At 53.7% G+C, this 25,079-nt stretch overlaps 2 protein-coding genes and 1 pseudogene across 5 annotated transcripts; 1 reads left to right on the forward strand and 2 right to left on the reverse strand.

The window, feature by feature from the left end:
• The first annotated feature begins 4,839 nt into the window (after positions 1-4,839).
• On the forward strand, positions 4,840-6,150 carry LOC307058346 (cytochrome c oxidase subunit 5A, mitochondrial-like; annotated as a pseudogene). Its single transcript has 3 exons — positions 4,840-4,985; positions 5,494-5,578; positions 5,667-6,150. The product of its transcript is annotated as a cytochrome c oxidase subunit 5A, mitochondrial-like (transcript).
• A 630-nt stretch (positions 6,151-6,780) lies between these two features.
• Positions 6,781-16,420, reverse strand: DDX56 (DEAD-box helicase 56; the record flags this gene model as incomplete). 3 transcript variants are annotated; one of them, XM_079710876.1, is made up of 14 exons in its annotated part: positions 6,781-7,035; positions 7,449-7,522; positions 10,404-10,509; positions 11,194-11,283; positions 11,423-11,496; positions 12,654-12,748; positions 12,846-12,959; positions 13,468-13,587; positions 13,852-14,096; positions 14,682-14,772; positions 14,886-15,056; positions 15,202-15,308; positions 16,110-16,271; positions 16,361-16,420. In XM_079710876.1, 14 exons carry the CDS (start codon positions 16,418-16,420, stop codon positions 6,958-6,960), a joined length of 1,587 nt encoding a protein of 528 aa, XP_079567002.1. In that variant the 3' UTR covers positions 6,781-6,957. The 3 variants fall into 3 exon arrangements, with proteins under 3 accessions (XP_079567002.1, XP_079567001.1, XP_079567003.1); XM_079710875.1 differs by having other exon boundaries at positions 15,202-15,362; XM_079710877.1 differs by lacking the exon at positions 13,468-13,587 and having other exon boundaries at positions 15,202-15,362.
• Positions 16,421-20,306: 3,886 nt separating this feature from the next.
• TMED4 (transmembrane p24 trafficking protein 4) lies at positions 20,307-22,002 on the reverse strand (the record flags this gene model as incomplete). The annotated part of the gene is made up of 5 exons (XM_079710884.1): positions 20,307-20,501; positions 20,929-21,075; positions 21,335-21,460; positions 21,573-21,673; positions 21,876-22,002. The coding sequence occupies 5 exons, from the start codon at positions 22,000-22,002 to the stop codon at positions 20,352-20,354; spliced, it is 651 nt and encodes a 216-aa protein (XP_079567010.1). The 3' UTR covers positions 20,307-20,351.
• Between the last annotated feature and the right edge of the window lie 3,077 nt (positions 22,003-25,079).

Genomic DNA, 25,079 nt, shown 5'->3' on the forward strand with positions numbered 1-25,079 from the left:
AAAATGGAAAATACCAAGTGTTGTTAGTGATGTGGAAAAGTTAGAAAGCTCACACATTGTTGGTGGGAATATAGACTGGTGCAGCCACTATGAAAAACAGTTTGGCAGTTCCTCAAAAAGTTAAACATGGAATTGCCATATGATCCATCAATTCTACTCTACTCTAAGGTATATACCCAAAAGAACTGAAAGCAGGAATAGGTGTACACCAGTGTTCACTGATGTGCTACTCACAATAGCCCAAATGTGGAAACAACCCAAGTGTCCATCAACAGATGAAGGGATAAAAACGTGGCATATACATGCTTGGAATACTATTCAACCACAAAAAGATATGAAATTCTGATACATGCTACTACCCGGATGAACTTAAAGACATTATGCTAAGGGAAATAAGTCAGACACAAAAGGACAAATACTGTGATTCCACTTACATGAGGACCCTAGAGTGGTAAAATCCATGGAGACAGAAAGTAGAATAGTGGTTGTCAGGGGCTCGTGGTGTGGGTCGGAAGTTATTGTTTAACGTGTATTGAGTTTCAGGTTGGGAAGGTGAAAATGTTCTGGAGATGGATGGTGGTGAATTCACAAGTGTGAATGTACTTTATATACTTCACACTTCAGCAATGTGGATTGTACACTTAGAATGATTAAGATGGTCAATTTTATGTTATGTATATTTTGCCACAATTTACAAAAAAGATGGCAGGGCAGGAAGATGGAAGAACTCGGATCCCTGCGGCCATCCAGCTCCAGTTATTCCGACCCCTCTTCCTTTACATCCGTCATGGGGTTTCTCTTACCGCAGCTATACGCACTCCTAAGTGATGTGCCTGGAATTCCCTGCTCTCTCTCACCTGGTTCTCAGCATACCCTACTGGTGCTTTGCAGGGCCCAGTTGATATTTTCAGCCGGATACCTCTTCTTTGTGGGGACCGCCCTGGGCATTGTCGGATTTAACAGCATTCCTCCTTCTACCCACTAGATGCCAGTAGCATCCACCCCCAGATGTGATGATCTAAACTGTCTCCACTCCTTGCCAGAGGCCGCGTTGGGGCTAATCATCCCAGTTGAGAACCACTGCCCCACGAAGCCTTTGCTAAGCCAGCTAACCTGCTATTCTCCACGTGTCCTGTGGGTCCCTTGCCCCCAGCTCAGCTGTGACACCACAAAGGCCCCTCCATGTCCTCCCAATTCCTGCCTGTCCTTCACAAGTCGCGTCAAATTCTTCAGCGTGGTGGGGACTTTGCCCACCACCCCAGGCCCAGGCGGGATCTCCATGCTCTAGCCATAACAGCATTTGGCCTCTCTGTTGCCTTATGTATGTGTTTTGCTCCTGGAAGCTGAGTTCCTGGTTCATGGGGGAAGGGATATTGCACATATAAGGGTCCAATCTATGCATTTCAGTGAACATATGAGATTGTCTTTCCCTGGAGCTCAGCTGCAGTCAGGAAGCACTGGTGTGGAAGCCAGAAAGCTCAGGGCTGTCTGGTCCTTTGTCCCCATCCCCGGTGGGGCAGCCACCAGCATCTCGGGAGTCTGCTCACCCAGCCTGCTTGCACAGCATCTCAGGAGCCTGAGGTGGGGAAGGGCCTGCACATCCATGGAGAGGATGGCCCAGGACTATGGCCTGGCCTGGACTCTGCCCTGAGTCACAGAGGTGACTTGGAGGGAGCGTCCAGCCCGTTGCATCAGGGGCAGAGTCCAACCTGCTTAGCACATCCTTCCTTCCACTTTTAACTGGAAATGGTGCTCAAGAGCCTCAGGCAGGAGAGGGGCTTGTGACAATGAATTACCCTCAAGGTACCAGGGACACTCTCAGGGGAAAAGCTTTTAATGAACATGGGTGACGCCTGGTTGGGCCCAGGAACCCACTAACAACTTGGCATGGTGTGTGCTTCCAAGAGCTCCCAGGCCAGAGTAAAGACCGGGCCCCAAAGATAAGCCTAATGAGGTCAAGGGCAGTATTAGATACACACCAAGAAAAAGGTGCCCAGCCCAGGCCAGGGATCAGGAAGTCTTCCTAGAGGAAGCCATGCCCAGGCAAGAAAGGTTCCACTCTAGGGTTGCCAAATTTAGTAAATACAGAGGAAGACGCCCAGCCAGTTTTAAATTTCAGATAAACAACTAATAATTTTTTAGCATGTCACAAATATTGGATGGGACCTATCGATACTTAGGCTAGAAAGTTACACCCTTTATCACTGTCCCTCACAGATGAAGATGAGACTCAGAGAAAGGACAGGACAAGGCTGGACTTTGGGTTCTAGAGGGGGGCCCACTGATCTGAGCATCCTCCTACTCTGCCACTTAGCTGGCTGGCAGTAGGCTGGCTACTTACTCTCTCTGAGCTTCAGTTTTCCAACCTGTACAATGGGATGGGTGTGTGGACAGTAAAGCTCGCCTCTCAAGGGCTGTTGGGGGGTCCAGCAGCATCGAGCTCCCACAGGAAGGAGGTTAGTAGAAATGCAGAATCTCTGGCCCTGCCCCAGACCTGTGGGATTAAACCTGCATTCCGAGAAGCCTCTGCGATCCAGGTGTGCATTCAAGTTTGAGGGCGCTGTGTGCAGAGCCGTCCCACAGGACCCAGGGGCTAGCACAGAGCCAGGCACGGGGCAGGGGGCGCTGGGGCACAGGGGCTCCCAAGCCTCATTGGCTCATCCCACACACAGGGACACTCGGAGAGGGCACTATACACCCACTTACAGCTGAGACCCCAGAGGAGGCCAAGAAAAGCGAGGCGCTTCCCTGGAGGCCAGGCTGGCACACCTCGGGTGCCACAAAGGCAGTCCTTGGAGCTGGTCTGAAGACCTCAGATATGCCCATGCTCTCCAGCTCAGCCATGCCACGTCGATCTCACTGCTTCTCAGCGGCCTTGAGGATGGATTCGTGGGCAAACAGACACTCGGGCTCTAAAGAGGCTCTGAGCTGAGTAAGGTTGAGTCTGCCCAGCGAGGTGCCTGGCGCACCATGGGAGGCTGGGCAGAGGTGACTTTTCCTGCCCAGAAGGATCACGTCTTCTTTTTCCACATAAACATGGCTGTGGTGAACACACGAGAAGTGGCTCTTGGCCCCGCTGAGAAGCAGGACACCCTAAGGCTTTTTTCTGGAGAAAAGAGGATGGCATTTGGCAGGGGTGCCTCCCTGCACGAATTCAGCTCGATCGACATTGCCTCCCTCCAAGAGAAGCTGCCGCTGAAGACCAAAGTCCCGAGAACAAGTAATTCCCTGAAGGCTGAGTCACCAGTCCTCAGCAGATGGGGAGAGAATTAGCTGGAATGGGAAATGCACTTGAACTGGTTCGGGCTCTGGGTCCAGAGGTTTCCAGGGACTCTCAGTTCTCCCATGCGTTATCGCCGTGGCTAAATCTGATCAGGGTGATCCCCTGCTTCAAATCCACTGGCACCTTTTGGTATCTTTTGACTTTTTCACATGTGACTATTATCTTTTTAAAATAAATCAGGTTAGTTTTTCAGTCTTTGCCTGTTTTGGTGACGACCACTTTGGTTTTCTTTTCATCCTCAGATGTGCCGGGTTCCCTCCCACCCGGAGCACTTACACACACTGTTCCCTCTCAGAACTGCTGTTCCCCCCACCCTTCCAGTCTCACCTGACTCCTCCAATTGGGTGAGGCCCAGGTAACCCTCCTGGCACCATGGACGTCCCAGAAGGGTGCCAGTCTAGCCACCAGTGAGCTGGCTGGAGGGCCCGGCCCGCTCCCTCCTGCCCCCAGCAGAGCACCTGTACCTGGCAGCTCCAACAAGTGTTGGCAGAGCAGAAAGGTGCTTCAGGAGTCTGTAGCTTGGGGGAGGTTGGGATGCACTGAAAGCTTGGTTCTTGACCCCTCTAAAGCTCCTCCCATGCAGGGGCTGTGCTCTGTCCATCTCCCCTAGACCCTAGCCCACAGCCAGGAACACGGTGGCACCCATTCAAGCCTACGCGTGGGTGGGATTAGGCCAGCCAGGGGTGGAGAAAGTCCCTGCACTCTGCTGCCCCCTTTGCCGTGAGCTCTGTGCATAGCCAGCCTGGAAACGGCTGGAAACAGGCCGAGCTTATCTGTTGCTCAATGAAGCTGAGCTTAAGGCAGGCTAATCCCACCTCCTTCCTTCCAAGCCCAGACCACCCATCACGTGCACGCCTGTGTCCCAGGGCCTGTCCAGTTCTGTTCTGGACGTGCTTATCAGGGGCACAGGTTTCGGTATCAGATACACAAGTTCAACCTCTGAGAGCCTGTTTCCCCACGTGTAAATGGACAGCAGTGCCTCCACCCAAGGCTGCGTGACTGAATGAGACATCCGTACACCCTCCCTCTGCAGACCCAGGGCACGGGGACACACCACTCTCTTCAACCCGCCCAATTCAGATCTCACCACGTGCCAGGGCCCATTCCAGCTGAGCGAGGGTTATGTAAACACAGCCCAGGGTTATGTAATAAAGTGCCTAGGCTGGCACCTGCCCCATGCTGGTGAGAGGGCCAGCAGCGCTGCCTACTCCTCCACGGGCGTGGACAGCTGGGCCAGCCCGAGACACCAGAGCAGGCCTGTGCTGACCTCCAAATCCTGCCATCACCTGCCTTGTGACCTTGACACCAGGTAAGTTCTGAGCCTCAGCCTCCCACCTAGGAATCGGGAGTAGCCTTATGTTGGTAGAATGTTCAGTATGGCTCTCGGCACACAGCCTGCATCTAGCACGCAGCCACCAGGCCCCAGCTCTGTCCCCAGGTGGGAACACAGCCCAGAGCAGAGGCCCCTTTGAGAAGGAACATCACTGGGGAAACCCGAGGTGCCCGCCCACTCTCCTGCATCCGGGCTGATTCTGGATGTAAGCTCATTGGCCGGGATGCCTGGAGGTGGCAGGGTCGGAGGAACAAGGAAGGTGACAGTGCAAGGTTGGCACACCATTGCAGAGCAGACAGCCTCCTCGATGTCCCGGGCTCTCGTGTCCCCAGGGCCAGGCCTCAGCTCCTCACCTGCCTTGGGCAGCAGGTGGGGAGGTCTTGGCAGGGACTGAAGGCAGCAGCCAGGTGGTGGCCAGAAAGCTCTCCAAGGCCGGCTCGTCCCACGCGCAGTGACACCCACAACGCTCTTGGTACAGCTCTGGGACCCAGCAGACAATCATACGCAGCCATCTTTGTTCAGCTCCGTTAAGGCGCCCGAGCCAGGGCAGACCGCAGGAATGCTGGCCGCATCACACTGGCCGCTGCTGCACTCACTGATAATCCCACCCGAGCAGCAACCCCTACCACACACACCCTGGCTCCCTGGAAATCCTCAGAACAGGAGCAGGAAATGTGGAGACCCCGAACCTGAGGTCCCAGCAACCCCAAGTCCCAGCACACCGTAACAGCAGCCAGAGACCCAGGCTCCTCCTGCCACGCAGACCAGCTGGCGCTGACGCCTGCTTTTCTTTCTGAAAGAAATACCCAAGTGCTTTTGGCTTTCTTCCCCCAGCACAATCAAGGGCACTGAGTCATCAGCGTCCCGCCTCCTCCAGACAGCAGCTGGGAGGCCTGGATGTGGGTTGGGACCCTCTACTGTTAGAGCCTTGCAGCGGAGCTGAGAGCAAAGGAACAGGGCGTGTGGGCGTCCCACTGCCACTCGTGCATTTAAAACCCAGGTGGAGTCCGGCCCCCGCGAGGTCCTGAGTGGTCCTGAGCTCACACCTAGCTTCTCCTTGGTCTTAACCTTGGCGCCGCCATTGCCATCATGCTAGGCGCCACTGACCACTGGCGCTTGGTAGCAGCAGCCGCAGTCGCCTGCACCAGCCCGCAAGTCCTCTCACGCCCCACTCCAGTCCCCAGCCCCGCTGCCGCTAGCCAGTCAATTCGCTGCTAGTCCCATGGGTCACATGAGACAGATGAGGAGTGTGATGCTCGCTGGGTGACATACTTCAGTAAGCCAGATACTGATGCTTCGGAATTGCATAAAGGGATGAACATGCTAGTTGGCTATGATCTGGTTCCAGAACGCAAAATCACTGCAGGCATGCGGACGCTTAAATGATTTTGCTAGTGCAGTTCGCATCTTAGAGGTTAAGGTCAAAGCAGGACCTCATAAGGAAATCTACCCTTACGTCATCCAGGAACTTAGACGAACTTTAAATGAACTGGGAATCTCCACTCCAGAGGAACTGTGCCTTGACAAAGTGTAAACCCCATGGATGGACTTCCCAAGGATTTACTGATAACGCTACTTGACTGTAAACAATCACCTGGAAACACTGATGATAACATACTACCTTACCTGAACAAGTTTTCCTTTTTGAGTACCGAACCATGTAACTTATCGATAACTTGGACTTGAATAAAAGGAAAATGAGTTTGAACTGGAAAAAAAAAAAAAAAAAAAAAAACCGCCCCCAGGTGTGCTGAACGGAGCAGAGAGCAGTTTGGGGAGGAGAGACAGCTGTCCCTGGCTGCCTGAGAGACTGGAAGGCTGCATTTACAACATGTCCGTACCTGGAGAAACAGGTGTCATCAGGAAGGACCATCTTCCCTGCAGGCGAAAAGTCGTTTCCAAGCTTCGGGGAAGGGAGGCTGTCAGCCTGATCCTAGACAGGAAGGCCGGAGCTGCGGGCAGTTAGGCCAGAGACCCAGAGGAGAGCAGGTGTCTCCTGGGCCCGAAGGCACCAGGTTGCAGCACTGCATGGCTGACCTCTTCTGGCCAAGGAGTCACTGTACACAGCAGGCAGAGAGCCAGGCACTGCTTACTGGAAGTGGTTTCTGATTCCCAAGGTTTCCAGGGATGGCCCCTTCCTACAGGCAGGAGGCACAAACCAGGACAGCTAAGATTTTTATTCTGTTGTTAAAGGCAAAGCACCACCCTGGCCATAAATCTAGAGGGCCACAGTGCTGCCTGCCCCGAATCCAGTCCATCCAGTGCGGGAATCAAGTTCCCTCCAGGCTGGGAAGCCTGCTCCACACTCTGTGCTCAGCCCCGGGAGAGGCCCTGGACAAGCTTAGGAGGGCGCTGCTGTGGCTCCGCGCTTCTCTTCTCTGTGCCTGAAGCTGCGCAGTGGGTTCTGCGTTTTCGCCTTCTGTGGGGGCAAAACTGTAGATTAGCTGTGGCGAGCGGACGTCCGTGCGTGCAAAAGGAGACAGACTCAGAGAAGGGGGTGCCGTTGCCACTTGGCAAGCCGTACAGGCCGTGAGCCAAGGACAGGAGCTGCTGTGGACACCGCAGGGGCCCACCTTCTTCCTCCTGTAACTTGAAGGATGAGGAGGGCAGTGGGGACAGAACAGCAGGTCCCCCTTTGCTCCTGAACCTGCCCCGTGGGTGGCCAAGGGAGAGCCCCAGCACCCACAACTTTGATCAGTGGCCTGGAGTTTGGCGCCAGTCCTCGGGACTTCTCTCCTCCCTCCTGAGGGCAAGGGACGGCACATCCTGGCGACAATGGAACCAGGTGGGAGGGGAGCCCTGCAGCTATCACCGAGGCCCCAGGGGACATACCTTGGCCTTCTTAGAGGAAGGGGGCTTCTTCCGCTTCTTGTGAGGGCGGATGAGGCCACGAAGAGCAGGAGGAACTGGAAGAGATAGCTGGTTCAGCGGCCACTGCCCACCCCGTGCGCCAGCTCCAGCCCCTCTCCTCAGCCAGCGTCAGACAGCCCGCCAGCTCCACCCTCCAGCTGGCTCCCAGGGTGCTCTCTCCCACTCTGAGCCAGTGCCTGGCACTCCAGTCCACACTTTAAATGCCTAAGAACACATGACTCTCTATTATCACACATAAACAGGGCCAGAATAACAGCTATCCCCAGGTGTGGGATTCTGGGGACTTTCACTGTCTAAAACACTTCTTTACAGTATTTAGATTTGTCACAGTAAGTATGTAACAGAAAAAAGAAAATGCTGGGACTTCTCTGGTGGTTCAGTGGTTAAGACTCTGCTCTCCCAATGCAGGAGGGGCCCAGGTTAGATCCCTGGTCAGGGACCTAGTTCCCGTATGCCGCAACTAAAAGCCCGCATGCCACAACTAAAGATCCCACACGCTGCAACTAAAGATCACGCATGCCACAACGAAGATCCTGCGTGCCACAACTAAGACCCGGTGCAGCCAAATAAGTAAGTATTAAAAAAGTAAAAAAAAAAGGGGGGGCTTCCCTGGTGGCGCAGTGGTTGAGAGTCCGCCTGCCGATGCAGGGGACACGGGTTCGTGCCCCGGTCCGGGAAGACCCCACATGCCACAGAGCAGCTGGGCCCGTGAGCCATGGCCGCTGAGCCTGTGCGTCCAGAGCCTGTGCTCCGCAACAGGAGAGACCACAGCAGTGAGAGGCCCGCGTACCGCAGGGAAAAAAAAAAGGAAAGAAAATGCTGCTGAAACAAAAAAACCCTACATGTGATTTCTTCCTATGTGGTCCCTCCTCCCATATCCTTCCTCACCTGTCAGGCGCCACCATCACTGCTCGTGACCTGCTACATGATCCCTGGGCTCTGCTGTCACTCCCAACTGCCCATGGCACAGCACAGGGTCCCATCCGGCCAGGCCACACAGGTCCTGACAGGCCTCTGGGCATCACACCGCCACACCCTCCCACGTCACCTTGACCCCTTTAGGTCACACGCTTTTGGCAATGACTTTGCTCCTTTGTGACAAAGAGGATGGAGTTCCCTCCTGAGGCAGGAGATAGATGGGCCCCAGGTTAGACATTTACAACTAGCCTCCAGTTTACACTTTGAAAATAAAGATAATAATAGGAACAGGATAAGCAGCTGGACTTTGTCTCCGGAATGGCAGGAACAAGAGAGGGGTTAAGCGCTGCTTAGGTAAAAGATAAGGAGATCAGGGCTTCCCTGGTGGCGCAGTGGTTGAGAGTCCGCCTGCCAATGCAGGGGACACGGGTTCGTGCCCCGGTCCGGGAAGATCCCACATGCCGCGGAGCGGCTGGGCTCGCGAGCCATGGCCGCTGGGCCTGCGTGTCCAGAGCCTGTGCTCCGCAACGGGAGAGGCCACGGCAGTGAGAGGTCCGCGTACCGCAAAAAAAAAAAAAAAAAAAAAAGATAAGGAAACCACATATTTCTAATCCTTGGGGTCAAGGAGACCCCCCAGACTATGCATGAGCAAAACAGTTCCTCACGGGAGGGGGTGATAGACCATAATATGGTCTGCTAACCTCCCAAACACCCTCGTGCTGGAATCCATCTTGGCTATAAGATGCACGCGCACATCCCGCAGGGCCCTGAGTCAGACCAGACATGGACCTGGAGCCAGATAAAGCAAGATGACTGGCCAGATGAAAACTGGAAAACTGCCTCCATGTAAGTGACTTAAAGCACCCCGAAAGCTCGCGGCTGGCTCGCGGTCTCTCTCCCTCTGAGCCCACCCACGCTTCTCTGCACCTATCCTCCCTCCTAATAAAACTTTACTTACCTCACTACTTTTCGCTGAATTTTAAAGAATTGCTGAATTCTTTCTTCAAAGCAGACAAACGCCAGGGCCCTGCTCCTAGGCACTACTATTTCTGGCGGTCTGGGGGCTAGGATACGCCGCTCTCACCACCACAGTCCGAGTGCGACTCCTGCTCAGGGAACTGAGGTCCCACCTCAAGCAGCCACACCCGAGAGCACTCCCACCGCCTCTGCCCCCTGCCTTCTCACTCCGCAGACCAGGACCCCGGCTGGTGTCCCCTCCAGCTCACTGGCCTGGGGGAACCTGGTATCTTCCCGTATCTCCTGGATCCTTCCCTTCCACTCGCTGGGGCCTCTCCTGCCACACCTGCCAGTTTATGCCAATCCAGGGGGGTGCTGGGGAAGGGGGCCTGCACTCACCACTCCTCTTCCCTAACCCACTTTAAGCATCTTCAGCATAAAAGTCACACATACCCGTTACCTAAGACACAAGGGACGTCGTTACCCAGGTGTAAATGGAGCCAGGCTCCTGAACACCTCAGCTGGGCTTTGGCCTCCTCTACATCATAGAAACCATCTCAGGGTCCATTCTTGTCCTCACAGCTGCAACCCAGACATCCCTTGTCCCCACAAGGTCTGTTCTCTGTCCCCTCTGCCAACTGGTCTAGGGACTCCGGCCACCGCCCAGCCCCCGGCTTGGCCCGGTCACTAATCCCGAGTCTTCTCCAGCTCAAGCAGCACTGCCTCTTACCTGTGACCCACCCCCCTGCCCCTGGTCACTCCCTTCCACGCCCAGTCAGCTGCTTGGCCAGGTACTGGCTCGCTCTTTCACTGGGCCAGGCTCTGGGGCAAAAACCCCTGGCCTTGAACGCCCGGTTTCCTGTCTCCCCAACAGAGAGAGCAATGCCTACCCAGGAGGCTGTGTGGATGAGTTCAAGCGAGTGAACAGAGGTGCGTTTGTGTCTGTGTACATGCTTGCTGCCCAGTCCCCGTGGTCCTGTGTCAGCCCAGTGCACGGCAGCTGAGGGACAAACGCCCACCCCGTCCCCCAGCCCTGCTTACCCAGGTAGTCAGGGACGTGGCCCAGGTGAGGCTTCACCACAGCGGGGTGCAACGGTAGGTCGTGCCGCAGCAGCTGGAGATCCCTGGGGTTGTCTTCAAAGTACGTCTGGCGGGGGAGAGAAGCGGGCACTGCAGGGTCAGTCCTCCTTTTGCAATTTCACAGGGGAGTTTCTGAACAGGTCATCGGTCTTTCAGAATTTCAAGGGCTAAGGTTTCACACCGCCTTCATCTGTGGTCACCTGGTCCCACTCCGGAGCCGCTCCTGATCTGGTTTCTCACCGCCCCTCACGTGCTCTGCACATGTGGGAAGGCATGTGTCCCCATTCCCACTCCCCTTGCTGTGGGGAGGTCAGGAGGCTGCCGCACCCTCCTCACTGATCATCACCCCACGGGCCGTCCTGCACTGACACACAAACAGCCGCCTCTTCCTTTTCTGTGTAACACGCACCACGTGGATGCACCCGACTTGGCTTCCCGCGTCTCTGTGGAGGACTCCCGGGTGTTTCCACCTGGGGAGTCATGACGAACGCGGGCACACGTGCGACTGTGCACCTCAAGAGAATAAACTCCAGGAGCTGTGATTCTGATGGACACGGTCCACCACAGAGGCCAGGCTGATTCACCTCCCAACAGGACAGCTGGCGTCCTTCACCCGCTCTTGGCCTGTTTCCTCCCCACCGACCTGCTGAAGGTGCAGCTAGCTGTCCAGTTCACTGCCTCTCACGCTCATAGCTGGGCCAGCCTCCTGGAAGGGTGATGCCCTGAAGCCTCCTTCCCCACGGCCCCTCACCTTGAGCTTCTCGGAGTGCAGAAGCTCCTCCTTGATCTCCTTCAGCCTCGCCTCGCGGATGGCTTGTTTAGTCACTGAGCGCATGGCGTCCTGGGGGCAGACACCGAAGGTCAAGACGGAGGGGCTGTGAGCCAGCCCTCGTGCCGTTCCGGGGTGCTCAGCAGCAAGGGCCTGACGCTGGGTCCTAGAGAAGCTCTGAGCACTCCCGTCCCCAGGGGGTCCCGCTCACCCTGCAGCGGTAGCGGAAGCCCTCGATCTCCTCCATGCGGAACTGGTAAGGAAGCAGGACGGGGGCTCCACTCCCTGTGGAGGAGATGGCAGTGAGGCTCCCCCGGGCTGAATGCTCAGGCTGGGGTCTAGTGGGGGCCTACTGCTTAGAGGTAGGGGTGAGGCACCCCTCACCCTGGGGCGAGGCAGCCGGGGAGCCAGCCCACTCCTTCCCCGCAGCGCACACGTGCGCAAAAACACCTGGGTCTCACGGACGCTTCGCAACAGGCGATCCACTCTGCTGTGGCCAGGGCGACTTGTTGTCCCCACGTCCTGGGTTCCTGTCACATCTCTCAGCCTCAGGACCTCTCCACCCGCCCACTCTCCTCCTTCCAGGCTACTCCAGCCACCAGGTACCCGTGATGGCAGCCGTGGAGCACTGAGGAGCACCAGCCCTCTCCGTCAGACACCCGTCTGTCATAGTAGCGCCCTGGGTCACTCGATGTTTACGACAAAAGAAAACGGGGCGGGGGTGGGGGTTGGCGGTGCAGCAGGGGCTTCACCCATTTCAGGTAAGGAAACCAGGGCACAAAGAAGCAAGGCCCAGAGTCGTCCCTCAGAAGCAAGGCCCAGAGGCATCCCTCGATCCCCCGTCAAGCGGTGCCCCAGGCCACCTTCTACACAAGCCCAGGGCTCAATGCCAGGTGGTGAGCATGTCCTTTCTTGGCCCATGTGGCGAGCAGCAGTGAGGCCCCACAAGAAGCCCAGGCTGGACCCTCCACCCATAACCTGCTGGAGGGTGGAGCAGCCCTGCCCAGCCCCGGCTAGCATGCTCTTCCTGCAGCCTGGAACGCCGCCCGGCTGCCCCGCTACAGCATGACCTCCCGAAGGCGCCAGCGCAGAAACCCCCCAGCAGCCCCCTCTCCCAAGGTCTCGTCTGAGATGCCACCAGTCCCACCCTGTCTCCCAAACCTCTTCCCTTGGCCCTTCTGCCCCGTGAGGCAGAGAATAAACATGACTTTGGCCAATTACATGATGGCTCTGGACCTCAGCTGGCTTGACTGTGAAGGGGGACAGTGCCTGCCACCCAGGGAAGGGCAAGGACAGGTGGAGGGACGTGACGCACAGCGTGGCCAAGTGTGCAGGTGGCTGCTGCTCGTGCCGGTGTCCCTGCTGCCATCACCACCACCAGGTCTACGGTGCCATGGCAGAAGCCTGGCCCTGGCGCAGGCCAGTGCGAGCTGGGCTCTTACCTCCGCTGAGAAGCTCCTCGATCTTGCCCAGATGGGACTGCTCCGTGGGCAGCACGAAGGTCAAGACGATGCCTGGGTTGTTGGCACGCGCCGTCCTGCAAGGAGAGACGGCCCAGCCCGTGTCTCTGGCTATGTGTCCTGCAGTGTGCCCTCCGTCCAGGTGCCCAGCCCGCCACGCCCCAGTTCTCCTACCTGCCGGCCCGATGTATGTAGGCCTCGGGAGTCGGGGGGAGATCAAAGTTGAGCACAGCACACACGTGGTGGAAGTCTATGCCGCGGGCCACACCAGCCTCCGGATCAGCAGCCCTGCAGGAAAACACCCCGACCTCAGACAGACCCCTCCTCTCCTCCAAGGCCACGTTCTCAAGCTTATTTAATCAGCAAAATCTCTACACAAAGCCTTGTATGGAACTACAGGACCCCGACACGTGTAAGACTCTTAAGCATCAGAACGGGAACAGGAACTAGGGTAGTGGGGGCAGCCAAACCGGGCTCTGACCTCAGCTCTGGGGCAACACTGCCCACAGGCAATCGGAGAACAATTCCCAGCCAGCCAACCCGTTAGGCAGACAGAGACTGGGGACTCCTCTTTCCCCCTAAGAAAGATCCTTCCCAAAAGTCACAGCCACTGGACGCTGGGCCACCTCCCCTCACAGGATGATGGCGCGCCAACAAACCAGGCCGTCTGGCTCTTCATGCTGCCCACGGAGCACGTGTGTTGGCCCTTCACTCCCTGCCCCCATACTCAGTCTTCTGAAAGGCTGAAAAGCGGGTCTCCCTGGGGAGGGCTGGGAGGAGAGAAGCGTGGACTCACCTGTTCCGCTTGGGTCCTTTGCCCCGCTGCTTGCCCTTGACCGGAGGCCCCAGAACTTCAGCATCTGTTGCTATGACGCAGTCATAGAAGCCTTGGTTGAACTGTGAGATGATGTGGCACCTGTGGCCCAAGAGCAGACGCAAGTGAGCCCCAAGAGCAGGCTGGAGGTCCCTCTCCCGCCCCCTGCCTGGTCATAACGGTCACCCTTTCTGACTCTTCCCTCTTCTTCAACTCTTCCCCGACTTAATCTTTGTGCCTCAACCTCCTCAAATGAAGATGGAATTAGAGTAGGTACTGCAGAGTTGAGACAGATTAAGTCAGCAAGGATCAGGCAAGCCCAGAGCCTGGGCACCATCTTCAACCAAAACATGGGAGATGGCACACCTGGAGCGCAGTGGGAGCTCTCCATTGAGCACACAGGCGGGGATGCTGAACTGCTCCAGGAACAGGCGCAGCCGGTAACTCCGCTCCATCGTGTTGACAAAGAGCAGAGACTTTCCCCGAATCAGTGACAGCTTGAGCAGGGCGTACAGCAACAGAAATTTGTCTTCCTCAGTCTCACAGACCACCTGAAACTGCTGTAACTGGTCTGGCCCTGGCAGCTGGGACTCCTGTAACTTGAGGGTAACCTAGGGGAGGACAGGCCTGTGGTCAGGAAAGAGGACAGAAATGCTACTGCAAGCCACTGGCTCACCAACCACAGCACAAACGGGTTAGTGCAGGGCACCGTGGGTCCCCTCCAACTGTGTAATATAAGAATTCAAAGCACGCTAACTGTTGTAGTGTACAGAGAACATAAAACTACACACAAACGTTTGGGGCACAGAACAAAGAGAAACACTATAAATGACTGTGGTGAGGAGAAAACCCCTATAGCAGCAATCTTTCTGAAGAGTAAAGTTCACATAAGGTAAGAACTTTAGCCCTGCTGCTCAAAGTAGCCTTTGAGCAAACCCCCCCGCCTTGGGGGTCCCTTCTCAGGCTTTAGGCAAAGCATGGTTTGAAGCCCCCAGCGGACATCTGGAACTACATAGTGATTTTAGGTTGGGGGATAGAGGGACGGTTTACAACTACCGGCTTCTAGCACATCAGAATCAGGAATGCTAAACCAATAATTTCCCACCCCAAATAACAAAGGGTTCCTTTGAGAAGGGAAAAGCAAGTCCTTTTGAGTATCATGTCAACGCCTCCAGATGCTTCCACAGGGCCCTTACCGGGTTATGCAGTACCAGCTCCTTGAGTGCTTGTACATCCTCATTAAAAGTAGCCGACATCAGAAAAGCCTGGTAAATCCGGGGCAAGTGACTAAAATGAAACAGAGCCCCATCAGACGCCAGCTCCAAAGCCTACAACTGTGGCAGGTGAACTGGCCCCCTCGCTCTAGGTCCTAGTGTCTATTCACAACCCCTTTTCCTTACCAGAGAAGACTCTTGAGTTCCTCCTCAAAGCCAAAGGAGAAAAGAAGATCAGCCTCATCGACCACCAGCAGCTCCAGGGAGTCTTGCAGTTTCAAGTTGTCTTGTTGCAAGTGGTTTAATATGCGGGATGGGGTCCCCACCACTACATCGGGCTTCTCCATCAGCACGGCTCTGCAGGTGGGCAACACCTCAGTATTGGGGAGAGGGTAGCAGCTGGGACCTCACCCTGGATTAGCCCTCTTTCTTGCTGCACACAAACCCAAACCCACATCCCAGTGCAAACTCATTCCCCTACAGCCCTGTTGCTTTCACCCACCTCTGAGAGGCTGAGTCTTCAGCGGCTGAGACATTGGCCACCCGGATGTCTCGAGCACAGTAGGCAGCCAGCTGCTGAATCATGGACTGGGCCTGCCGTGCCAGTTCCTTGGTCGGCACAAGGACAAGGGCTCTCACAGCTTGCTCTACCGCGGGGCCTGTCTGCAAGAGACGAATTAAAGATTTCAACCAGGGCTTCCCTGGTGGCGCAGTGGTTGAGAGTCCGCCTGCCGATGCAGGGGACGCGGCTTCGTGCCCCAGTCCGGGAGGATCCCACACGCCGCGGAGAGGCTGGGCCCGTGAGCCGTGGCCGCTGAGCCTGCGCGTCTGGAGCAAGACTTCAGCCAGTCGGTTCATGTCATCACGGCCACCGCATGCTTTTCTCTACCTCTTCCAGACAATCTGACCCACTGCTGTGACTTCCTCACAACAATCCAGTTGTGGTCTGGTCAACCCTTCACTTACTTTACCCACCTCAGAATGTAGATAGAAGACTCGATTTTCCCAAGCACTGACCCCAAAAAGGATAACTTACTTTATGGTTACAAAGTTACTTAAAATGTACCAGTTACGACATTGGCTTTTCACAATAATCCTACAGATAAGAGGAGAAAACGTGCCTACTTTTTATAGTATAAACAAGAGAAAGCGATTTACTCAAGATTACACAAAGAATGGTGGTCGCAGGGCCCGGACTTAGAACCCAAGTAACCTGAATCCCAGGCCAGAGCGTTTTACCACAAAACCACCAGGTTCTCTCAGACCACGCTTCACGGATAAGGGGTCAAAAGAAAACCCGGTTCTTGGGAAAGACTTGGGTGCGTGCGGGGGGCGGGCACAGCTTTCCAAGAGGGCACAACGCAACTCAGACGCCTGCTGCTCCCTTTCCCGGCCCCTCCCCCGACTCACCGCCTTCTTGTGGAGCAGCAGCTGCAGCATCGGAATGGCATAAGCGGCGGTCTTCCCTGAACCCGTGCGGGCCCGGGCCAGGAGGTCCTTCCCCTCCAGGGCCAGTGGGATGGCCTTTTCCTGGATCAGCGTGGGTCGCGACCAGCCCAGGTCGGTGACGGCCTAGAGGAGACAAGGGACGGCTCAGGCGGCGCGCTGCCCTGCCGCCGCCCCTCTCCACGTCGGCCCGGCTCCTCAGCGCCCCCCTGTACCTGTAGGAGCCGGTGGTCCAGGCCCATGTGTTCGAAGCCCAGCGTTTCGGGTTCCTCCATGCTGCTGCTCTGTAGTGACAGTGCGCACGCGCGACAGGAAGAGCGCGCGACGACGCGTGGGCTGGTCAGAGCAGCAACCAATCAGCTTCAAAGGAGTCAGCACGTCCCGGAAGCCATGGCTTCTGGTGTTACCCGGGGTGCTGCGGCTGCGGCAGCTCGTGCGGCGCGGGGTCTCGGGGAGGGGCGGCGAGGGGCGGCGAGGGGCGGCGGGGACGCGGGGACGCGGGGACGCGGGGACGCGGGGACGCGGGGACGCGGGGACCCGCCCCCCCTTCGGGTCCTCGCCAGTTCCCTGACACGACCTCCAAATGGCGTTCTAGGTTAAGGTTACCAGCGGCAGGGGCAGCCTCGCCCTAGCAGTAATGCCAGCATTAGTTATATTGACAAACACATCAATGTTTAGAGTGCTCGTCTGTGTACTACCTAAGAACAGGCATGCTGCTGGTGGTAGCTTACCACGTTTGGAAAACACTGGTGAGTCCTGCGCCCTTTCCTACCATTATGCATCTGGGGGATCTCTGTCAGGTTTATGTGTAAGCACTAATTGCCCTGCCACCTACTGTGCTCAGGAGAAGTGCACCAGCATATGTGTTCCAGGGCTGTTTGCCTGTAGCAGTGGTGGGAACCGTGGGAATCTGTAACGGGGCAATGGCTTTGAGAGTAGAAAGCGACGCTGGGTGTACCAGCATATAACAGAGGTCACCGAGGCTGGGCTAAGGTTCAGGGCCACAGGCAATCCAAAGGACAGGCTATAGCAATTGGATTGTACAAGGATGAAGGTTGGAAGAATGAGTGGCATGAGAAACAAAAAGGTAGGTTGCTCTGGGGTTCCCAAACCTAGCAGCCCATGTTGCCTGCACAGCTTGGTTAAAAATAAGAATTCTTGGGAGTTCACTGGTTGCCTAGTGGTTAGGATTCCGGGTTTTCACCCGGTGGCCCACGTTCAATTCCTGTTCGGGGGAACTGAGATCCCACAAGTGGTGCAGCACAGCCAAAAAAAAAAAAAAAAACAGGGATTCTTAGTCCCCACCTGTATTAGTTTCCTATTGCTGCTGTAACAAATTACCATAAACTTAGTGGCTTAACACAAACTTATTATCTTATGGTTCTGTAGGTCAGAAGTCTGATGAGGCCTCACTAGGCTGAAATTACAATGTTGGCAGAGCTGCATTCCCTTCTGGAGGCTCTAGAGGAATAATCCCTTTTTTGCCTCTCCCACCTTGGCTTGTGGCCCCCTTCCTCTGTCTTCAAAGCTGTTAATGGAGGGTTGGATCCTCACCTCGCATCGCTGTAACTTTCTTTTGCCTCCCTCTTCCATTTTTAAAGAACCTTTGTTATGATATTGGGCCCACCCCAATAATCCAGGATAATTGCCCTATTTTAGAGGCAGATGATAGCAACCTTAATTCCTCTTTGCCGTGTTTGGTAACATAGTAACAGGTTTCAGGAATTAGTACATCTAATTGGACATCTTTGGGAGGCTATTATTCTGCCTACCACACCACCCCAAACATAAACCTACTTAATCAGCTGGACCTGAGTGTTGCCCAGGAATCTATATTGACGAGTTTCTCACATAACCCTATGAATCTACTCTGACATGGGCCCAGCACGAGAGCCAGAGGTTAGGCTCTGGCTGTTGTTAGGGTGAGAACTGAGAGCAATTCATGCACCACAGGTAAAGTGGGGCTGGGACCAAAAGATGGAGGTGGGGACTGCCAGTCCTAGTGAGAGCTGGGGACTGGGCCAGGGATGATGAGATGAGTAGAATGGCTCCTATGCCCCACCCCCTTTTTGTGGTAAGGAGGTAGAAGACTGTTTGATAAGGGTGTTATATAACCTAAGAAAGCAAGACTTTCAGAATGGAATCAAGGTAGTATTGGGGGGAGAAACATCACCAGAATTCCTTGGATGTAGCCGAACTTTCAAAAACATTTTCCTAGGCCATAATGTGTCTGAATACCACAAACCAGTATGGAAATCCTTCTTTTCCCCATAGCCACCACCTATTAGCCTGTCCTCTGGCAATCGAGATTCCAGGTGCCCATCAGTGTAAAGGTGTGCTATACTCCCACCTTTGTCCTCACTCCACTCCCCTTCCTATGAAAAAATTCACAGGAGGAGAAACTGAGGACACACTGATGTATCAGCATAATTAAGATGCACAGCTGGACAGGCTGTTGAAGGCCACCCCAGCACTTCTGTGTAGTTTCCTGTATTCCCACAGTCCAGGCTCCAGTGTCTGATTTGCTGGCTAGACTCCTAGTAACAGCCACAGAGCAGAAATGTGTTCCCTTCCTGACACATCCCATGCTCCCCAAGAGGCTCAGGCCAGAGGTCCACACGCTGACTAGTTCCAAGGCTACCTGATTTTCCCTGTGTTAATTCTATGAAGACAATTAAGAACTATTTTAAATACCAAAGAATTTTGGAAGAGTCATTTATGGCATTTCACCTCACTGGACCGTTAACGTGGCCATCCAGAATTTGAATTTTTAAAATATCTACAAAAATATTAAATGACAAAGCCTATAAAACTAAATTGCATATACTTTTATAAGTAAAAATAGGTACACACATGGAATAGTATAGAACGTAAAGAGAAAAACAAGAAGGGCAGAATTTAGTTTTGTACATCAGATAAATAATGTATTTTAAATAAATAAAACCACGAAATGAAACGTCAAGAATGGGCAACTAAGGGCATTAAGCTTTATACAGCAGAAGGGCATGAGGGAAGTACACTAAGATGTGTTTAAATTTATAATTCCAGGGAGCTAAGAAACGGGTACGTAATCTCCTCACAGTATTCCTTGCTGACAGGTCTACTTGGTTGACCTCTGTGAATGGCTGAGCCACCACCCTGTCCATTCCCACAACCCCGGAGTCTCCAGTCAGGCCAGGCTCTAGCACCACAAGCCCACATGCTGAAATCCACTCCGGGTCAGCCGCAGAGGCACCCAGACCAAGAGCCTTTCCTCCATTTCCCTTTGTTCCTCCCCTCTGCCCACAGCCTCTTATTTCATTTCAAACACAGCTACTACAACACGCTTTATTTCACTGGAAAAATCTGTATAAATAACCAAATCTGGTTCCCATGAAGAAAACATTTACCACAGCTTAAATAAAGGTTAAGGGAAATGGAAGGGTAAGAGTGCCCTGCCTTGTGCTAGCTCTGTCACTGCCTCAGTCTGAACTCGGGCCCTATGTGATGGAAATCACAGGTGTACCAGAGAAGTCTCTGCCTGGCCCTCTGATTAGGCCTTGAGAGCAGCTGTCATGTCTGCTTTCTGGCCCTGAGAACTGAAATCCTGAGAGCTGCCATGGTAGTTAGTTATCAAGAATGCATGGATAAACAATGCAGAAGGGACTGCATTGGTGTTTTTAGCTAGTCACACAAAGGCAGTAACACTTCAGCTAGGAAGGAAAATATATAATTTTATCAAAAAATAGTTCTAATATATAGAAAAACATTTCAATCCTCTGGGGCCTTTGCCCCTTATTTACATTCACAAAGCCACTGAGTGAACCCAGGACAGGGGAGCAGTGAGGTGGGGCCTCCTTGGTGGGGCATTTTGGTCGCCTACTTTCTAAGCAGACGAAGAGAGAGCTTAAAGCAGGAGAGACATTTGCTCATTTTGTGACAGGATGGAGAAGAATCACTAGTGGCGAAAGAAGCAAGACAGTCCTGGGTCAGTTCTGACTCCCCACAAACCCCAAGACAGATCTTTGAAAGCTTGGACCAATGTCCTGTGTCCTTGAGAACCAGTGTTAACAAGTGGCTGATCTGAATGCTTTGTTGCCATGGAACCAATGTGGCTTATATTCTTTTTTTCACTGTTTCTTCCCTCAAAATCCAGATGGATAAGGTATTGGGTGGGGAAAGTACCAAACAACTGAGGTGACAGGAAAGGGTCATATGGAGAGGGCACTACACCAGCTTCTTGGCCTCAAAGAAGCTCTTGAGGTGACGCATCTGCCAGATGCCAGTGAGGATGAGGATGACGGTCTGAGCGATGGACCACCACAGGACTCTCTGGTTGGTGCTCTCACTGATCAGACGGAAGCGCTCTTCACGATACTGCGTAGGACAACGGACGCAGGATTAAATGTGCAGGAGAGACAGTCCCAGCATTTGCGAGGCCCCTCCCTCCTGTGCGACGACTCAACTGTGGGACCAAACGCCTTTTGAAATACTGCCTCTGGTTCCCCTGGAAGTGCCCCAAGGAAGTGACATGCTGCCCCTCCACAAGCATCTCTGCTAGGACAGAAATCATGTTCTTACCATTTCAGCAAGATCCCAATGTAAAGAGGTAGGCAATGGCTATTGCTAGAGTGTGTCCTCTCTACCCTTTATTCTACGGAGCTGAAAAATGGCTGATAGCCCTCCGTTCCAGTCTTTGAACAGCTGACCTCCCAAGCAGGGAAGGCCCCAGGCAGAAACTCCCAGTAAGAGTAGTGGGTATAAAGGTCACCTGCCATGTCCAAGTACAGTGACATGCCCTTACCCTTTGGTAATCCTGCTCCTTCTGGATCTGTTCCACCTGATCCAGCAACTGGCGGGCTCGGAGCTGCAGCTCCGTCAGTTTATCCTTGGCAGCAATCTCGGGGTAGTTGTTGGCATGCTCCCCGACCTGGATGTCTAGGTGCACACGCTAGAAGGAAACAGGGTTGGACCCCAAAGTCGTATGGTCAGAGACACTCTGAGGTTATGGTGTCTAAGTGGTGGGACCTCCGATGGTCTGTTCCAGGCTATGGAACCCACTCTTGTCCCTGGCTGTGGGACAGAAGGGCAACGTCTATTTCTTGCTTGTGACTGTGCCACAAAGTGTTACAAATGGTAAGGATAATAAATCAAAATTTTGTAACCAAGTGAGAGATTCTGAGCTATGGTCAAAGAGAAAATTCTCTTACCAGTCTGCCGCCAGCAAAGAGAGCCATCCTGGTAGAGTTAGAGTGCAGGCAGATCTGATGGTCACCAGGAGTGTGGGAAGTGAAGGTGAAGCGGCCCTCTGAGCCGTACTGCCGGGACAGCACCACCTGCAGCACAGCAGTCAGTGAAAGCCCCCGCCTCTACTCTGACCTCTCCAAGTGCAAGCTCATGTCTTCTGAGCTCTGTCCACCCCAAAAGCTCTAGTGAAGGTGGCCTTACCTTGCCTTCAGGGTCCTTCACCTCCACATGCATGCCCAGGCCGGGGGTCGAGGGTAGGAAGATCTCCTTCTGCTTATCCCACATTTGGGTGCGGTAGTTCCCTGCGGAGCAGACAGAGCCGTCACAACCTACCTGGTCCGTCTGGCTCCCACACTCCGCGGGGCGCCGCGGTTCCCAGGACGCCGGGCAGGGGGCACTGCTCCCCCGGCCACGGTCCGGCGTCCACAGGGCGCCGCTAGGAGCGGGGAGCCGGACCGCGTCGGAAGGACACGCAGGGCCCTGTCCACCCTCGCCCCGCCTGACCGATAACCATGGTCTCGTCGGGGATTTCCTCGATGAAGCAGCGCTTTTCGGTCTCGCCGATGTGGAAATAGAGCCCTCGGGCGCCCGGCGCGCACAGCGCGATGAGCAGCAGCGCCAACAACCCCATCGCCCGCCGACGCCCAGCCCAGACACCTGCCAACGCGCGCCCTCCGCCCAGTGCACATGCGCGCACCTGCGCCCAGCTCTCAAACGACGCAGCAAGACCCGGCGCAGAATACGCGTGCGCGGTGCCTCCCTCCCTGCGTCCGCTCTGCCCCGCCCCGCGCGCGTCTTCCAGGCCAGGATGCACAGCCGAGGGGAGAGTGCGCACGCGCAGGACGCTCGGGGCTTTCCTCCCGCTCTCTGGCTGCGCAGTCGGTTTGGTCACCTGCCAACGAGCGGTTTACACTCAGTGCGCATGCGCGCGCCTACACCCCGCTCCGAGTAAACGCGGCACGGCGGAGTGGAGAGGAAGCGTCGACTGACGCCTTCTTTGCAGATCCTGCTTAGAGTTCTGCTGGCCTGTGCCGGGGCTTGGGTCCCAGATCTGGACGGTTGGAGGGCGGGTCCCATATCTGGAAGATTGGGTTCCCTGGGGCGTCCGGACTCGGGGTCTGCGCAAAGCGGGAAGGTCGGAGCCCAGGGGCCGACGGGCACTTCACGAGACCCAGGCTGGGCGGGTGTCGGTGTGAGAGCCCTTCTGGGGTGCAGGGGCCTTAGGCGCGTCCGGTGCCGCCTAGAGGAGCGGCCCGCCCGGCCTTTGCAGGCCCTGACCCGGGAGAGGAGGCCTTGCCTGGATGGGGCTGCAGTCCAGCCGACAGGAAACGACTTTCCGAGCCAGTGGGGCTCCAAAAGGCTTTTAGGTGTTCCTGATTTTAGGAGTTTGTCGGGTTTTTTTGCATGCGATGTCGGTGTTGCGGTGGTTATTTTCTGACACTCCTCTGCTAGGGGTACACACTGAAGTATCGACAGATAGTCACCCGGGGGTGCTGACCTGGGAGAGGAGGTGGAGATTGGGCTCCAGGTGAGAGATGTGTGGGAAGAGGGACGATGCGAGAGGGTCCAGTTGTCGCTAGACTGCTCCCGAAGGGCGGGGCGAGGCTTGGCGGCGTCTCCCTCTGTGTTCTCCAGCCCGTAGTGCTCTCTCAACTCGTCCGACTGCCCACTGTCCCCTAGGTGAAGAAGATCTGGGACATGCAGTCCCTTGGACTGCGGGTCTTCTCCACTGGCCCGCAGTGGCCTGGGGCTCAGAGTGGAGAGAAATGTGGAGCAGAACAAAACCTGGCCTCGTGGCTCCGATGGGCCCGTGACAAGTGCAAGTGGGGACCCATTGCTTACTCTGCTGCCTGCCTTCCTTGCTAAACACAAAGAAACCCTGTAATAGCGTGCTTAGTTTTGCATATGCTCCTATTTATCACGTAAGAAGTGGGATTGAACCAAAGCAAACATCCTTGTGGAATTAAAGAAGTTTTACAAGGCAAACCTCCGTGAGCAGCAGCAGTTCTGCGGTGTGGATGGAAAATAAGATCTTTTTAAGAAGATGGAAATTTGGGTTTCAGTATGAAATCTGATTGTTAAATATTAGCCTGTGACTCAACTCTTCTCTAATGGAATGAACAACAAGGCACAATCTGGCCACATTCAGCAGTCAGTCATGTAAACAACATGTGATCTCATACAAATCCAGTGGGGGACAGTCTTCTGATTTAAGTGACTTAACCTGTTTGCCGGCTACTCCCTTCAAGGTTCTCTGCGTCTTTCTCCCTCCTTCCTTTGAACAAACTGGTACAACTTGAGACTGAAGATCTGGGCTAAGAAAATTGAGGAAAAGTATGAGGAAAACTCAGAATGAGTAGGTCCATGAGGCCTGTTTACATCTCCTAGTTACAGCACCCCTCTTGTGGGATGGAGGAAGGTGAAAATCAAACCAGAAAGTTTCTTACTGGGCATGGAATTAGAACAAAGAAAGGTTGAAAATTTGTTTTAAATTTTCTAATAAGAGAATTTTGAAACATAAAAGAATAACTACAATGAACTTTCATATACTCATAAACCAGTTTCAACAACAATCAAGATTTTGCCTTTCTTATTTCATTTATCCCTTTCTGCATTTTTGTTTCCTCAAGTGTGTTAAAGATTCCCTGGACATCATATAGTTTCACCTATAAATATTTCAGTGTGTCTCTAGCAGAAAAGGACCGTTAAAAATACCATTATCATACCCAACACAATTAAAAATCATTCTTTAATAATTCTAATACTTAGTATATATTCAATTCCTCCCCCCTCCCCGTCTCAAAAAACTTTGGATTATTTAATCAGGTCTAAACAAGGTCTGCTTACTGCATTCATTGATATATCTCTTAAACCTCTTGATACACAGTAGTCCCCCCTTATCCAAGGGGGATACATTCCAAGACCCCCAGTGGATGCTTGAAATGTCAGATAGTACCAAACTATATATATACCATGTTCTTTTTCTATACATACCTCAGATAAAGTTTAATTTATAAATTAGGCACAGTGAGAGATTAACAATAACAAAATAGAACAATTATACTTTAATAAGAGTTATGTGTATATGGGCCCTCAAAATATTCTGTTTACAAATTTAATGCCTTTTCCATCTTAATTTCTCATCATGCACTGTGGTTATAACTTTTGCAGTTTGAGATTCAACAGCAAAACCAGCATGAATTTCTTTTTTCCTTCTTTAAAATTCCATAGAAGTTTCGTCCTTAACATAGATCTTAGCAACTTCAGCATATGATTTTTTGTCAAGAACTTTCACCTTTTCAACTTAAAGAAATTTACAGCTTCTTTTTGGCATATCTGAATTGCCAGCATCACTACTTTTGCACTTTGGGGCCATTATTAATTAAAATAAGGTTTACTTAAACACAAGCACTGTGATACTGGGCTAGCCAATCTGATAACTAAGAGGGCTACTAAATGGGCAGGATACACTGGACAAAGAGATGATTCATTTCCCAGGCAGGACAGAGCAAGATTTCATCACACTACTCAGAATGGAGCAATTTGAAATTTATGAATTATTTCTGGAATTTTCCATTTAATATTTTCAGACTGCAGTTGACCACAGGAAGCCAAATCCATGGATAAGGGGGACTACTGTATTAACAATTCCCCTTCCCTTTTTGTTGTTGATGGTGATGATGATGCCATTTACTTATTGAAGCAACT

The sequence above is a fragment of the Hyperoodon ampullatus genome (genome assembly GCF_949752795.1).
Source record: "Hyperoodon ampullatus genome assembly, chromosome: 9".
Lineage (NCBI taxonomy): Eukaryota > Metazoa > Chordata > Mammalia > Artiodactyla > Ziphiidae > Hyperoodon > Hyperoodon ampullatus.